Consider the following 17,934-nt stretch of genomic DNA (forward strand, 5'->3'; position numbering starts at 1 on the left):
TGACGCCGGCGGCACGTCGCCGGCACGTCGTCGACGTGCCGCGCGCATGCGCCGGGCACATCCGCCGAGCCGAAGCAAGGGAGATGCGGCCGTGAGGAAGAGCAGAGCTTCGCGGCCCGCTGCGGGTGAGTAAATGCTTTTAATTCCTATTTTAGGTCTCCCGCGGATCCGGACGGCTTCCATAGGCTTCAATAGAAGCCCGCGGGAGCCGCCCCCGCGGGAGACCCGCATGAAAATGGAGCATGGTCCAGATTTTTTCATGCTCCACTTTTTTTTAAATGCCTTTTATTGACGATCCGCGGGTATTTATCTACCCGCGGGTGGTCAATGCATCCCTATTTTGCCCGTGGACATGAGCCCTAAGGGTTTGTATTATGGACCTATAGGCACTAGAGATGAGCGAGTATACTCGCTAAGGCACATTACTCGATCGAGTAGTGCCTTAGCCGAGTATCTCCCCATTCGTCTCTAAAGATTCGGGGGCCGGCGGGATGCGGGGAGCAGCGGGGGAGAGCGGGGAGGAATGCAGGGGAGATCTCCCTCTCTCCCGCCCGCTCCCCACCACTTACCACCGCAACTCACCTGTCACCCGCGCCGGCCCCCAAATCTTTAGAGATGAGCGGGGAGATACTCGGCTAAGGCACTACTCACTCGAGTAATGTGCCTTAGCGAGTATACTCACTCATCTCTAATAGGCACGCTTCCTGCTACCATCTGTGAGGGACCGTATTGGCCCCTGTGAAGCAATACTTTTAATATGCATTAGTTTTACAGCAACCCTGTCACTGCGACATAACTGCATAAACGTATACGCAGCCTAGTCATGACATAGTAAACCTAATATGTGATGTTCATTCCAGATTTGGGCTATGTTCTCAAAGTGTTTTTTTGCATCCTTTAGTAGAAAGAACTAAGGCTAGAACTGAGGCTGTCAACCTTGTACATCAGCTTACAGAGTCCCTAGAGATCTGAAATGAGGACCCATATGCACTACGTATGGTGTTCTATGAGGCACCATATTGGCTCTCTGCAGTCAGTGCTTCTAGGAGCAAATTTCTCTATAATATAATTGCTTTTCTTAAAGGAGCCCTCCAGTTTTGGGCCAAAATTCTGTCCCGGTACAAGAAAGGGAGCAGATTCTGACCCTGTTTTTCTGGCTGTTGAAGATGGCTGCAGTAATTTTCTATCTACTTTCTGGCCAGTGCTGTTTTACAGAGGTGATACCTTAACTGACTAAACTGAAAAATGATATATGCAAGCCTTCTAGGCTACTAGGCCTGATGAAGAGGCCTAGTAGTCTCGAAAGCTTGCATATTAATTAGCCAATAAAGATATCACCATTCTAATAATTTGACTTATTTATATAAGACTATATAACACCATTGCAATCTTTTTACGAATGCATAATATAAAAACCTCCATATGCTTCTGTTTATAAATCGTGGGGCATGTGAAGCTATGTAGGCCCATAGCAGGTAATACATGCCGCACTCCAGACCAGATCTGTAAATCCACTGGGTGCAAGAGACCTATGTGGCAGAAATAACTATCAAGACATTCTCAGATCCCATTGCATTCCTAGCATGAAAATAATACATCTTCTATTCCTTGTCAATGTCTTCAATAACTTTACGATTCTGCTCAAAATACAACCTGACCTTGCTCATTACCGTCTCTTGTCTAACGCTCTAATCACGACCTCTTACTCTTGTTTCCAATACTTTTTTTGTGTCTATCCTCTTCTTTTGAATTTCCTCTGTTAAATCAAGGAATACAAGATCTAAAGCTGGCTATAAGCTTAAGATGAAAGTCAACTAAAACTATGCAAGTATATCATGATCAGCCTACTATGAGTGATCATTCATCACTTTGCACAGTCACACTCGGGTTTTTTACATTTTTTAACCTATGGCCTCAATCTGCAAGTTTAGTCTTACATGTTGATGATCAGATCGTTCATTGGGCGTATTACAATCCTTCCTCTTCTAAAAGGCCTAATCGGTAGTTGGCTGCTACTGTCTAAGGTTTCTAGTGTGTATGCTGCTTTTATGCTATTTGTGTGATGTAGTTTGATTATGTAGAGTACCATGCAATATTATTTCCCTATATAAATAATAACTTCTCCACAAATTGTTCCTGCAGCACATAATCGAAGAGTTGGAGGATGAAAGACAAACTATCACATTAACCATCACCCAACGTCTAAAGGATTATCATGACCTCACGCAAGTGAAGACGGGACTCAGCCTGGAAGTGGCTACTTATAGGTAATGTAAACTAGGAATTTCTTATCATTCAGCTATCATTGCTCTAGGACTAAACTACTTTCCCTTGTTATGTCTGAATTAAGGATACTTCTGATTTCTGTGGAAAGTTGTACAGGAAATATTGCACATTAAAGACATTCTCCACGTATTGTTTTAGAAAAATCTGATTACTTCCTGAGATTGGAAATGGTGATACGGCTGTTTTTCTCCCAAATCATGTGAGATGGATTGGTTTCTAGTAGAGATGAGCGAGTATACTCGCTAAGGCACATTACTCGAGCGAGTAGTGCTTTAGCCGAGTATCTCCCCGCTCATCTCTAGTTTCTAGGCATACACTGCCTTACAATAGGGTTGTCAGGAGCCTCGTCCCTAGCAACCAGTCTGGATCTGATTAATCAGTCCGACAGTTTAAGGCAGAATTTTCAGCCTAAACTATGGGTAGATAAGCGGCAAAGTGACTTGTATTAACCCTTTCCAAACCACTGTCTGAAATCTTCCAACATTCTGATCGAAGCCTGCACAACTCCGATGTCGGAAGACATCTGGCTGGGTATTTTTACTGTATATTACTGGCCGTTCTGTTTTCAGGGGCCTCTCCGGCATGTCACATATTGCAGTACTGGCTCTAGGCAGCAGATGGCGCCATTGTAAAATGTCAGAAAGAGAAAGCCCCCTAGCAAACCCTGAATCCAAAATTGGATTGCAAAGGGTTAAAGGGGTTCTCTGGGACTTTTACTATTCATGACTTATCCTCAGGATAGGTCATCAATAGTTAATCGGCAGGGTCCCAGCGGGCCCAGTGAACAGCTACTTGGCTTTGGCAGGGATCCTGAATGGTGGACCTCTACTGATCAACTATTGATGAGGAATAGGATACGTCTTCAACAGTAAAAGTCTTGAACAACCCCTTTACCATATTTTCAAACAATACATGCAGGTGGAGTTCGCTTTCTGTACTCTTTTAGATTTTCTCTGTTGTTGTAGAACATGCATGGATGTGATTGTTTTTAAGTGAGAGCCATCCTGTCGCTAATTGGGTGCTACAAGACTAATCCATTACTATGATTTGAAATGTAGGGTTTTTTAGTTTCACTCTTGTCGACCTATCTGTACATGAAAAGAAACCAGATATGGCATCACATATAATTTATGGAAAGGCATGTGCAAGGAATCTGTCATTTCAGTAGAAGATTTGGTACTGATAGGGACTCAACCTATTGAGTAAATATTTAAATTATTTTTAAAAACTCTTTAATAGTTAAAAAAATGGCTGCAAATGTTGTAAAACAATAAAGGAAACACGACTCAAGTTTTCCTTACCCCAGTGATCAAGCCCTACAGCAGCTGCCAGTCTTGTTAGTACACTGGAGGGCTTTTCTTGGGTTCAAACTAGGTATTGCATTGCAGTAGAAAGAAATGCAACTAATATGAGCACTACTCCTCAAGTACTGGCAATTAAAAAGTTACACTTGTTTTGAATGAAAACTCACTTTTATTGTTAACAGAAAATATAAAAACTATAAAACTATGTGTTTCAACCCCAGAATAAAAAGAATAAAACAAGACCAAATATTTATAAGTCCAAAAATACAACTAATAGGTTAATCAGAGTAACCACACCAACATAAGTAAATATACAGTCATCAATCATAAAAATTGCACATTAAAACATTCTTGAAAGACGTAATATGATGTGACACATCAAAAGATAAACAAATCATTAAAAACCCTGTATCATTCATAAAGTAATAAATAAGTATGTTTCATCCTAAATGATTCTCCAATTCATATTTTTTGCAAGGCAAGATAGAAAGCGGCAGTACAAGCCTAGAGGAAAGACGCAGGCATACCCAGCTGCCGAAGTTTCTCTGATGTTATTTCGGTACCGGTGCATCTTGTCTCCACCGGTGCATCTTGTCTCCACCGGATGTAAGGGTGGAGACATGGGTTGGGCACGCACAGTTATAGCATACGCCTAGGTGATGGGCATATCTGCTTATTGGCTGGCCAGCTCTCCAGAGACAGATGTACCACCCATCCCCCTGAGAAGCTCACACATGTGTCCGCGGGAGTGCCCCCCCCCCCCCCGCTGCTGCGCTTACACATATCCCCGCTGGACGACTGTGCTAGCGGGGATGTCGAGGAGTAACAACCGGCGGAGGGTGAGTGGCGCAGCCGGAGTGCTTCAACAGTGTGCTGCCCTATATTGTGGGGAGTTCTACAGCTGCAGCTTCCAGATAGCTTGTGTGAGGACCGCTGTCAGGAGCCAACTTCAGAAACATCCATCCTCAGGACATGGTAAGAGACCTCAATCTGTTGCCCAGCCAGCCAATCACCAGCTGTGGGCGTGTAAGCGCAACCAACCCATGTCTCCACACATTCTGCTGGTGGAGATAAGATGCACCAGCACCTGCTATTTCTAACCTGCATAACTGAAAATTAGAGAGACTGTTGAGATAAATGAACATCCTGGCATGGAGTCTTAGGGACACTTTACACGGGACTACTAACACCCAAATCGTGACTCCATAGAGCTCATGTAAATGATACTTGTTCCATGTAAACACAGCCACCAACTGCGTGACCAGTGAGAATTTTGTTCACTACTTGCTAGTCGTTATGTTTCAGCTCACCTAAAAATAGTCACTGGTTGTTTATCGTCTGGTGTAAACAGCTATCACAGACATGTCATATTGGATCATTTTCCTCAATAAATAAATGACTACGGCCGCCTGCAGACGAGCGGAAATCCCGCCGCGGGATTTCCCGCGGGATTTCCGCCGCTGAAAGTCTGCATAGGAGTGCATTACAATACGCACTCCTATGCAGACGGCCGCGGTTTGGCCGCGCGAAATCTCGCGCGGCAAACAAACCGCGGCATGTTCTAATTTTGTGCGGAGCACGCACTCACCTGGCCGCCGGCTCCGGTCTGCGCATGCGCCGGCTGCGCGGCAGCCGGCACATCAAAGAGCCGGGGCCGCCAGGCGCGGGTGAGTACGCGCTCGCCCCTGCAGGCTCTGGGGTCGGATCGCGCGGCGAGATTTCTCGCTGCCGGATCCGACCCGCTCGTCTGCAGGCGGCCTACGTCTAATATTTTAGACTCATTTGTTTTGATTTGAATCTCTTTATCCACTTTTAGGACTTGTGTGAAAATCTGATGTAGTTTTAAGTCAAATATGGAAAGTTTTGAAGGGTTCACAAACTTTCAAGCACTACTGTAAATGCATTCAGTGGACTCAGCGACCAATGAGCATTTGTTGGGTGATGGATTGAAATTTCAAATTGACGCCCAGCAAAAAACCTCATGTGCCCCAACTAGTTGACGAATAATATTTCAGCCTATGTAAATCCTCCCGACTATTTGTACAGCGATCATGAAGTTGAACAAACAGTGATCAACATTTTTTTTGTGTAAAATCATTCAAACATCAGTCGTTAGTTCAATTTAAAAACTATTTTGAGCGACTATTCAGATGATAGCTGTCCTGTATAAAGCCACCCTTAGCATACATCCCAACTTTACAGGGAAGAGAAGAGGGACAGGCAAGGTGGCGCATGAAGTGCGCTGCGGCAATTTTTCTAAGCCTTTTCCCAAACCAGTCCTGGTACCTTTTTAGTAAAAGCCTACAATGCGGACAACCCCTTAAGAAATATATAGCCATAATGTCCACCTGTAGTAAAATATAGCCATAATGTCCCCCTATAGCAATAGCCATAATGTCCTCCCATAGTAATATATAGCCATAATGTCCCCCTGTAGTAATAACCATACTGCACTTGTAGTACCAGCCATAATGTCCACCATATTAACCCTTTCCAATCCAATTTTTATCCTGGTTTTCCTAGAGGGCTTACTCTTTTTCTGCCGTTATACAACAGCGCTATCTGCTGGCTAAAGCCAGTACTGCATGAGGTGACACGTTGGACAGGCTCCAACAGCAGAGAGGTTGGCAATATACAGTAAGAGAACCCTGATGGACGTCTTCCAACATCGGGGCTGTACAGCCTAAATCATAATGTCTTGAGACCTCAGACAGTGGATTGCAAAGGGTTAAAATAATAACCCCCCCCCCCCCCCACCCACCCACAGTCCCACAGCGGCTTTCGCCCACTACCTGTCTTCTTCTGGCTGACAGCCTGCGAAATGACATTGGTGACACGATTACATCATCACGCCACCTGCGTTACTTAGGCAGAGTTGGGAGCCCAGCATGGCTTCTGGCACCAGAGCTATGCACAAGCAGCACCCAATGCAATGAGTGGTTCATGCTGGGCGCAGGATAATGTGCGGGTGACTGACAACCGGTTGGGACAAGCAGAAGACCTCCCAGGATGGCGAAACACCAGTTTAAAACTGGGACTGCTCCGCCTAATCCAGGATAGTTGGGTGGTGTGCCCTTAATCACATTGGAAAACACAAGAAGTGGTCATAGTCACAAGTGTGGCTACCAGTTCTGTAGTCGGAAATTCATCCGATTGGACATTAAACCTATCCCGATTAGGAAGATTAATACATAATGCAATCTCAACTCTTAATACTATTTTCATAATGCTATCCTGGACCATGATGCATTGTACTAAATATAAGCAATGAAGTGGATAGAGATGTGAGGGGATCCTGCCATACTTTGCCTACAGCTGGCCTGTTTCTTGACTTGTTTATTGGTGTCTTGTTGCTCTTCCTCACTTTCTGCTACTGTTTTAAATGATCTTTATTTATATGCACTTTATTTATATGCCCTGTCGTTGATAGAGAATGTAAATTGAATCTGCCCACTTCTACAACCACCTGTCCTCAGGTTCATGTTACATAGCCAAAGGCTCCCTTTCCCGCTGGGTGTGGTTGGTATGTTGGCTGTCATTTTTTTGTTCACACCTCACATACTGAAAAAACATTATCTCAAGTCCAAGAGGTAGTGAGTCAGTTTCCGAATCCCAGCAGGATGGTGTCAAATGTAAATCCACTTTTATTTTGGGTCCACAATCTCAGGACCTTTAAAGCTTTGGATTTAGTCTGAGCCCCTGTTGTGACATGTATGCTGTCCTGCTACTTATTTAGAGTTCTCTATGGCTGCACGAACTTCTGACAACAGAGCTTCCAAGCCATCTGTCCAATCACTTAGCAGTTAGTCAGTCGGAACAGTGTGCTCCATTACACAATGCTTTATGCCTTCTAGGGGAAACATCGTAATAATAATTGATTCAAATATGGACATTTACAATACTTAATCCTTTATTAAAGAGTTTGTCCAAGATCCAGCTTGTTTATAAGAAAAAAAAAGCAGGGTCCCTGTGTGCAAAACATAATAAAGAGCTCATTCTTCCCGATCATCGGCCGCCAGCAGCCCTGGGCCTTCCTGCTGACATATTGTTTACAGGCAGCAGGCAGTGACATCCCGTAAAACTGCTGCTGCAGCCAATAATTGAGCTCTGCCATTGGCTACAGCAGCCTGTTTATGAGATACACAGGCAGACTGCAGCCTGTAGACATTATGTCAGCAGGGAGACCCGCAGCCACCAGCAGGGGGTGAGCGGTAAGCATGAGCTTTGTGAGCTCTTTATTATGTTTTGCACACGGTGGACCCATTTTTATAAAGAAGCTGCATCTTGGATGAATTCTTTAACTATTCTAAACTTTATTTTGTAATTTTAGTAAGATGAGCGTCTTCTATGCTAAGTAACAGTTGCACGAAATCCTAGACAAATTAGCACACCATCCTAGACAATAGGGTCCATCAAGTGCTGCTTCTGGTCGTCATGTGCTAAATACGGCACTTACATTAATTTCCTTCATTAACTCCTATGACAGAGTCGAACAACGGAAATATTACAGGGATTGTGTCATGGGTTATGCCAAGAACAGGGATCCAGTTGGTCATTGAGTGAATGGAGCAGAGGTCTCGCAGGCGCGCCACTGCTTCATCCATTTCAATGATAGCGTTGGAGATTGTCAAAGCGCTTGAACTCAGTTCTGAATTTGCCATTGTTTATCTATTAGAAACGAGCCAAACAATAAAGGGCTCTCACAAGAGTGAACGAGCCCTAACAAATTTGATGAGTTCTAAATTGTAAGTGTACCACAAAGATACCGCCATAAGGCATGAATGCATACAGCAGAATGATGAGACTTTTTTATCTGTAATTTCCATGGTCAATAAACTCAGAAGTTGAAACAAGAGGATAAACCATATTCTCTAGCATTCTTACAGTTACTTTCAGTAAATTACAGCATTTGGTTTTATGGACATAGATTAGTGCAGAAAAGTACTGCGTGAGTTTCGTCTGATTGCGATATGGATGGAACTCACATGGGAAAATAACTCATTCATTTGAATGGGTTTCATGTTCATAAGTGATTTTTCACTTGGACCGGTGGCCTGAAAGACTGGATGAGAATAGGACGTGTGACATGTGGTGTCCTGTGCAACAGATAAGTTGCGCAAGAGAATCGCCCATGGAAATATGCACTAAAAATTCAAGTAAGACGTGAGCTCGTTTTGTTGGTGGAGACAAGCAGAATATAATGTACAGTATACATTTATTTCCATGTATAAAAAAATAAAATGACATATATGATTTTTTTCTGTGTTTTTTTTCCTAACAGAGCACTGTTGGAGGCCGAAAACAAAAAGGGGACAGTGATCTGGACAGAACATTCAGTGAGGGATAGGCCTGCAGGTAGGATTTACTATCCTAAAAGACCTCCTGTGTCACAATATATGTCCTAAAAATACTGCAAATTCTATTGTCCTGAAAGCTTGTTTTTTCCATACTAAGGCCTCATGTCCACGGGGATAATCAGGCCCACTACGGATTCTACATGGAGAATCCGTAGCGGGTCCCTCCTGCCCCGCGGACATGAGCGCTTAAAAAAAGAATTAACTTACCCGCAGCGGACGGGGCAGTTCTTCTCTTCTTCATGGCCGGATCTTCTTTCTCCGGCCGGCGGATGTGCTCGGCACGCCGGCTGCGTGCCGCTCGCATGTGCCGGGCACATCCATCGGGCTGAAGACAGAAGATCCAGCCGTGAAGAAGAGAAGAACTGCCCCGTCCGCTGCGGGTAAGTAATTCTTATTTTAGGTCTCCCGCGGATCCGGACGGCTTCCATAGGCTTCAATAGTCCATTTTTTTTTATGCTCCATTTTTTAAAATTCCCTTTTATTGACCATCTGCGGGTATTTATCTACCTGCGAGTGGTCAATGCATCCCTATGGGATGCGGATCCGCATGCGGGTGATCCGCTGCGGATTTAAAATCCTATTTTGCCCGTGGACATGAGGCCTAAAGGTTAAGTTCACTTTCAACCAACTTATAAAGAAATGCTCATCTAGAGATGCCTTATTATAATGTTATTATTATCAGTACTGCTTTGCAGAAGTGTTATACTTATAGCATGTATAGGGTTGCAGTTAAATTTCAACTTGTCCACAGTATCCCTTCAGTCCCCGTTGGTCACCCCCTTTTTTTACTATAACATAAGCCTATTGTCTCATGGGACTCTTTTCACTACTGTTGGGATTACCAGTAGTGAGGATGAGAATTGTTGGGGAAGGGTGGGGGGCAAGGCCTAGCTCGAAATTGGTGTTTCAAAATATTTATTGGGGTTGTAGTCGAGGCTCTTTATTCCGTACTAAAGTCAGAAAATCCTTTTTTAAAACTCATTTTACTTCGAAGATGAAATGGTGTTAAAGTTAAACAGGAAAAAGCACATCATTCTCTAGAATGTCTTTGCATGATGTAATATTTAGAATTGCAGGATTTTCATTGGCGTTAAAGGACCAAAGCCCTCTTTTACTAGACTATAAAAGGACACTATGCCATTGCTTGGCATTGTACATAATGATCTCAGGCAGGGTTGATGATCTGGCATTAGGAAGGAGGAGGCATCATATGACTTTGCAGAAAATCACTGACCTCTCTAGTATAACCCAAGTTACTATTAATGTTTCCCTATTGAGATTTCATATCTGCTTAATTTTATGCACTTGTTAGCAATAGGTGACATGTAAACTACTGAACTTACATTTTATAAGTATTGCCCTCATACTTTTGTCATTTTTACCTTTTTTTAAATTACAAACAAGGCAATGCTCACCTTGAATAGAGTCTATTACACAGGCATAGTATGTTAATAGTTGTTTCATGTTTTGAATTACAGAAAGTTCCCAAATACATAAATGCTGCATAAATTGAGTTAAACTTCTTTGAGTTGACCCCGAAACTTGCACTGAAAAGCAGTCTATTAGTGAAGGGGTCTTCTCAAACAAAATGGCCGGTGTGTATAAGATATGGTGGAATGGAAAATCTGTCACAGGAAATCTGGTCTGGATAAGAGGATAAAAAATGATGCCCGTAAAATCATATTTTGAAAACCTGATACACAGCTATTTACTGTATACTATATTTATTAAAATATGTCTAATCTTCTATATAACATATATATGATGTATTTTATCTAGGATACGTAACGTCATCCTTTGAGGAGTCAACAAAATACTCTCACAGAGGAGCTGAATACCCAATTACAAGACGCAAAGAAGAGATAAGAAGAAATATGGACACCACAAATGTAGACAGGCTCCTAACTCGCACTGTACCACAACAGCAAACTAGGCCTAAATATTCCAACCTGGGGAATACAAGTAGTTCTTATGCATCACATATATATGAAAATACAGCTCAAGACAGAAGTGGAAGATGGGATACAGGTTTTTCACCAAGTTATGACATAGCAAAAAAGAATGAATTCCAACAGACTACATATCGGCCAGTACAACCTACAGTTATCACACCATTTTCCTCAACTCAGTCTACAGTCATTAGCGAAACAAGGAAAGAGGAAAAAGTTAAAGATCTTAAACCAGTAGCTCGTCCAAGAACTCATTCCAAAGAGGCCAAAAAACTAGATGTACATATTAGGACAGACGATAAAAGACAGGATTCAATCTCACTAAGAACTTTAGAAGCAAAAGGAAGTGAAGAAAGTAAAGTAACTTCAAAACATGTAGAAGAAATACAACAAACTTTGGAACCTAATCTCCAGTATAGCAAAAAAGATAGTATAGTCAGTGACAAAGCATCGATTGTACCAGGATCAGTAAAAAGTGAGATGATTCAAGAGCCTAAACCACAGGAGCTTCCTGTCAAAAAAGAAAGGAAGAAAAGGGAACAAGCTAAAAAAAGAAAGGAGGAGCTAGAAAAAGTTGGAGAAGGTGACACGAATGTTGCAGCAGAGTCAAAGGTTGATGTTCATGAGACCACTCATGTCAGAGAAACAGTTGTACTTGGTGAAAAAAAACCTGCAGGATTAGATCAGCAATTTGTGTTAGAAATACCAATACAACTAGAAGCAAGAAAACCAGAAAACCGCACACAAAAAAGTTATATGGATGATCAAGAACAAAGAAATGTTAGCCATACATATGTGACTGATGAAAGTACCGTTCTAGGGAAAGTAGATAACCTTTCTTCTATTGAAAAGAAACAATGGGACATTGGATTTCGAACAACTCCATTTGGAGAAAGTAAGCGGGAAGAGCAAATTGTCCGGGATATTCCAATACAGTATGTAGACAGGAAAAGAGAAGGTAGATCAGAAGTAGAGAATGTGAAAGGTTCAGAACACAGTAGACTTTCAGAAAACTCTAAACAAACTAATGTGAGTGAAGGAGCTTCTTATCTAAAAAATGAAGATGCAATTAAAACAAATTATGAAGACAATGCAAAGTGTACTGTGGAATCTGAATTGGCAGGTAGGCCATCAGAACACAGTGGAAAGAAAGCTATGGTTGCAGATATTCTAAAACAATTAGGTCAACCAAGTGCTCTGGATGATTCTAATGTAACCTACATGGAAAAGGAGGAGCAATGTGGTGATGGCTTTGTAAAAACTCAAATTTATGTGGAGTCTAAAACTGAGGAAGATTTTGATTTGTTTGATGAGCCTGACCTAACTGATTTATGGAACACAACGACTACTCAGTCACCACCAAAATCTATGTCAAAATCAATGGGCAGCTTGCCTGAGGAAATAGAAAGCAGGACAACAAAGAAAACTATCTTGAAGGATGTGACTGGAGCACAAGCAGAAGAATGGATAGGAAATGTAATCCACTCTGGATTAAAGACAGGGGCAGGGAAGTCAATTAATGTTGAGATACTTGAAGAATCATTTGGAGCTTTTGAATATGAGAAGGGAGAATTTCCAACCCCATTTCATGTAGAAGAAGCAGAGGATAACTACAATGTAGGAGAATCAGTCATTTCTGAACAACATTCCTCAATACCAACAAAAAACCTGGAACATGAAACTCAGCTAAGAGAAGGTCCATCTCAAGTTGAAGAAGTAACAGAAGGTGAGCATATTCATGAAGACATAGATTACTTAGTTTTTGTTCCCGATGATAATCCATACCTAGAAGAGGAGGAGGAAGAAGAGACTTTGCGTGGACAGATCTACACTGAAGAAGAATCTAATGTGAAGTATTCTTGGCAAGATGAGTTCCTACAAGGATCTCAAGGTCGTAAGAGTTTGAGTGAACTTCTAAAAAATGCCATGGCCGCTGAGCAAAGCATAGCAGATGAAGATACTGCTGATGAAAACAAAACAGAATTGAGCAACGAAGATGAAGGAGAACAGTTGCATTCTGAAAGCATTGTAATTGAGAGAAAAATTGAAGTGCCACAAGATATGAAGTCATCAATTATTAATCTTTTGTCAAAAGATATTAAAGATCCGCAGGAAAAATTGAAAGGAACATTAGACTGCTTACAAGGGAAACTTCCACAAGACCTTGTTGATGAACTGTCGGCGCTGGCCGGTGAAGAAAAAACACAAAGCAGCAGTTTGGCAGTGGATATTAAAAAAGTTGGACAACCTGAAGAAAGTGGTAGTTTTACAATTGTAGCAGAAATTAATGTATCACAAACAGTAGATGCTGAGGATTTAGATATGTTACAGCTAGCTAAAGATTTTCAAAGTGAGGTGACAACCATACATAAATCAAATATAAAAAGATCCGAAGACTTAAAATCAGAAAATGAAAATCGTACATTTGCAAAAGAATCTGACAAGTATCAAGAATCATATCACTCTGTCACCCTGGGAACAAATAATGGTGAGGAGCATTACACTGAAGAGATCAGCGTCAAAGGGCCTACTACCACAAGTATCCATTTCAGTCCTACAAGAGAGGTATCCAAAGGGCAAATCTCCACCGACACAAGTAAATTCATAAAACATATAGAACTTAGCACTCATGAGAAAACAGGATCTGAGCACGGCTCAGCTGGTGAACTGTCTTCAACAGAAACAAACAGGTCTGAGCATCATTTCAAGATTGAACCTCGGGAAATGCTCTCCAAGAAGCAAATCATCTTTGAGGGCCCTGTTTCAGAAACAATTAAACTGGATATAGTGAAAAATACAGACGACACCTCAGATGAGAACAGATCTGTTAGACATATTAAAATAAGTCCAACAGAAAATTTCCAAGCAGAACAGATTATATTTCATGGGCCTATTTTCAAGACAACTGGTATTGGACAGAACGTCACAAGAGGCTTATCAGTTAAAGACGACCAAGGGGACAATCTAAGTCAAGCTCATCAAACATTGGTTTGTGAGGAAAACCAGAGTGGAGATCAAGAAAAAATAATTAAGGGTAATGATTACATTGTTAATGCAAATAAAACTGTCTCACATTTTAAGATCCACTCTGGTGAAATGAGTAAGGAAATTTCATTGGAAGGATCTACTTCAAGACCTAATGAACTTAATATCACATTAGATGCCAATGATAACAGTGCTCCTATTGAATTTAACCTTGGCACTCAGAAAGTCCATGTAGCAAAACAAATTAAGTACCAGGGCTATGTTTCTGAACAACAGTCAACGGAAAATACTGGGAGTGCTACTCAATCCAAAAATCAGTCTGGCATCAACACAACTGTCCATCATATTAAACTAAGTCCAAACAGAGAGCAAATTGTTTTTGAAGGCCCCTCCTCACCAAACTTTCATCTTAGAGAAGATGGTTCCCATGTGGAAGATAACAGATCTATTAGACATATACAACTAAGTTCTCCTGATAGCCATACATCTGAATGTATTACTTTTGAAGGACCAACTAGGGAATCCTATGAAACATCAGAGTATATTGTTTCATCTCCATCTGGGGATTCCACTGAGAGCGAGAGGTCAATCAAACACATTAAACTGGGTCCAGCAGAAAAGTCATTCACATTTCAAATGGACATAACCAAAATTGCCACAAAGCATACAGGGGAAGAAAGAGCCAATGAAAGTAGTAGGGTGATTACTTCTAGTAAGACTGAAGGACATCGAGAATTTAGTCAGTCATACAGTGAATTAAAGGATGATTCTGAGGTGGCAGAAAGTGGTTATGATGAAGAAGAAATTGCTAGTGTCTCTCAGCTCCCCTATAATATCTCATCCCACCAGATCATCAGTGATAGGTCAGAAGTCGATAAAACCGTGCAGCTGCAAAGAATTGTCCACCAAGGTCACATAGTCTCTGATGATAAGAAAGTGGCCGTTGTTTACCTTGATGATGATGAAGATGAAGAGGAGGAACCTGATCAGGATTATTTACGACGTTCATTTTGAAATCAATCCGTGCAAGGATAAGAACTCTAAAGGTAATATATATGGGATGGCGTGTGCATTGCAAAACCCACTGGCAAGAGTATTTTGGGGTCCCTTTATACAATTAGACAATTTTAATGCACTGATTTCAGTTCCTCATCTATTGTAGCAGTTGTTCTGTAGCTTGATCAGTCACAAGGTGTATGGAAGTCAATTGTTTCCCAAACAGACCGCTCTCGAATTTACACCAAAGCTACTATCTATCCAGGTCATTTTAGTAATCATAGGAGTTAGATTGTGGGGGAGAAAACTACCAGTTTAAGCAAATGAAACCTGTAATCTGATTGGTCTGCAAGTTGAATCTCTCCGTTAGTGTCATAAATATGCCTTTATGTCATTGTTTGCTCATGAAGTGCAAGGAAGCCATGTATGTGGCTGTATACGTGTATTTTAATTGGAAAGCTTGGAAAGTCTGGGCTGGCACCCATTCAGCACGTATTGCACAGTATGTATCAAATAGATGGATATGTGTGCAGAATTGACATTATATATTAGTTCTGTATACTAGAACACTAATTGTGGGAGCTTAATCCATCTGCGCCTCAGAGTTGCACTACACAGTTGTACTTAATAGAAAAAAGTACATATACCATTCTTTAACATATATCTCCTTATTTACTAATGAGACCCTCACTGACTTTGACTTTAGTCAACACAAGTAATATTCTATGCATAAATCAGACAGAAGTAAATGTATTGCTGCTTTAAAGGGGTTTTCCGAGATCAAAGTTAAATTTCAAAACAGTCATAAAACATCACACCTTACTATAGTAATTCCATCCATCACCTTCTCTTTTGATTTTCTGCTTTTCATTCGGGGGAATTGACTGAAACTATTTGTTTAAATCCTACTCAGATACTTCCTATCTGCTGTTTCGACTACATGTCCCATAATCCCATTCGCTGCATCTCAGACAGTTCAGTAATCTCCACCAACATCTTATGAATACTAAACACCGCCCACTTCTCACTGTTTCCTCCCAGTTATAATAATGTCCTCTATTGGCTCCCAGTAGAAATGTTGGTCCCCATGTGCCTTCCAATTGTAATAGTGCCCCCTTATATGCCCCCAATAGGAATTTTGATCCCCAAGTGGCCTCTGGTTATAAAACTGCTTCCCATTTGCCCCTACATAGAAATAGTTTTCTGCCTCTGGCCACCAGTGTTTAACATATACCCCCATGGCCCCCCAAATGCTCACATATGCTGTGTGCTCACATACACATACTATAGGTATGTCATACATCATGCTGCCCCGCCAGCAGCTTCCATTCTCTTCCTCTATCACCAGTTCTCTGCGCTGAGGCACCAAGGACAGAGGAAAAGATCAGAAGATGTCAGACAGACAGAGCAATATGAGACAGAAGTTGGCTGTGCTTGAGTGAGCCTGCGCAGTGTCAACTTCAGATGCACATACGTCCAGTACTGCCCACCCAGCTAATAAATATTCAGACCGCAGAGGAGGGACCATCAGAACCGGACGATCAGGACCTCTGATCATGGACTTTACATCAGCAAAAGTTTGGAAATCCTGACAGAGCAGGTCATGTGAAGGGCACATTGTAGGTAAAGGAACTACTTTAATGAAATCTTCAGTGCTACATCAGCTGTTAAAAAATATTAATGTTAATGAAGTACCGGAATACTCCTTGAGGGCTTAGTCAGACGGGCGTTTTTTGCCGCGATTTGCGGATCGCATGACGGATGCGCATCCGCAAATCGCGTGACCGGTGCGCGCATGTCGCCCGCAAATCGCCCGAAAATCTGCTCCTAGCCGCGTTTCATTAGAAACGGGCCGGAGCTGTCCAGCGCATTGCATTCAATGGAGACGGCAATACAGCCGTCTCCATTGAAAGCAATGCGCTGCAGGCGAGTGTGGGATGAATTGTCGGTAAGGGTTTAAATATATAAGCCCTTACCTGCAATTCATCCTAAAATGGGTTAAAATAAAAAAAAAATTGCATTCTCACCTTCTGCCGGCAGCTCCGAGCGGCCGTCCTGCAGTGGGTGTGAAGGGGGTGTGAGTCAGACCTGCCCCCTGATTGGCTCAGCGCTGAGCCAATCAGAGGCATGCCTCACTCACACCCATTCATGAATTCATGAATGGATGTGAGTCAGACCTGCCCCTGATTGGCTCAGCGCTGAGAGGCAGCAGTCACTCACCCATTCATGAATTCATGAATGGGTGTGTGAGTGAAACCGGCCTCTGATTGGTCAGGCTGTGACCAATCAGAGGCGGATCATTCAGCAGGCGGGGATTTTAAAGCCCCGCCGGCTGAATAGTGCCGAGAAGCAGTTCAGGAGAACTGACAGCGGCCGCGGCTGGACTCTGGCTGCAGCGGAAAGGTGAGTATACAATTTTTTTTTATTTTAACACATTTTAGCATGAATTGCAGGGAAGGGTTTATATATTTAACCCCTTCCCGAAAATTCACCCCGCGCACGCCGGCAGCCCATTGCTTTCAATGGAGCGGCTGTATTGCCGATCCATTGAATTCAATGGGCAAACATCGTTCTTCTCTGCCACAGCTGTTACAGCTGTGGCAGAGAAGAATGATTTGTCTTCTATATGTTCTCAATGGGGTCGGCGCTGCTGCCGCCGGCCCCGTTGAGCGCATATACAGAAGCGAACAGAAATCGCAGATCGCAGATAGGTGCGATCTGCGATTTTTTGTTCTATAATTTTTCGGACGAGCGCATAAAAAGCGCTCATGTGTCCGATACCATTGCGAAGCAATGGTTTTAAAAAATCGCCGGACGCATGCGCATGCGCAAATCGCGGCAAAAAACGCCCGTCTGACTAAGCCCTTAAGTTGACAAGGTAGTCTAGTAATAGATATCATGTAGATGACTCACCTGTAATATTTAGGAAAGGTCAAGTGAGATTGAAACTGTTTTTACATTTTTCATTTGACAAACTAGAGCTGTCTCCATAGAATAGAAGGTGCTCAGAACAATAGTATATACTAACTTAAAGCAAATGTTTGGTTTCAGGACAAA

At 42.2% G+C, this 17,934-nt stretch overlaps 1 protein-coding gene across 2 annotated transcripts in view; it reads left to right on the top strand.

Annotated features, from left to right (window-relative positions):
• SYNM (synemin) overlaps positions 1-17,934 on the top strand; it is a 93,953-nt gene that overhangs the window by 30,421 nt on the left and 45,598 nt on the right. Inside the window, exons 2-4 of one of the 2 annotated variants that reach the window (XM_066592849.1) lie at positions 2,143-2,267; positions 8,872-8,945; positions 10,727-14,927. In XM_066592849.1, the coding sequence (XP_066448946.1) occupies positions 2,143-2,267; positions 8,872-8,945; positions 10,727-14,895 (4,368 nt within the window). In that variant the 3' untranslated portion in view covers positions 14,896-14,927. Of the gene's footprint in view, positions 1-2,142; positions 2,268-8,871; positions 8,946-10,726; positions 17,460-17,934 lie in introns of those variants that run through there. The other variant, XM_066592848.1, reaches the window with a different exon arrangement.

The sequence above is a fragment of the Eleutherodactylus coqui genome, chromosome 2 (assembly GCF_035609145.1).
Source record: "Eleutherodactylus coqui strain aEleCoq1 chromosome 2, aEleCoq1.hap1, whole genome shotgun sequence".
NCBI classification, from domain to species: domain Eukaryota; kingdom Metazoa; phylum Chordata; class Amphibia; order Anura; family Eleutherodactylidae; genus Eleutherodactylus; species Eleutherodactylus coqui.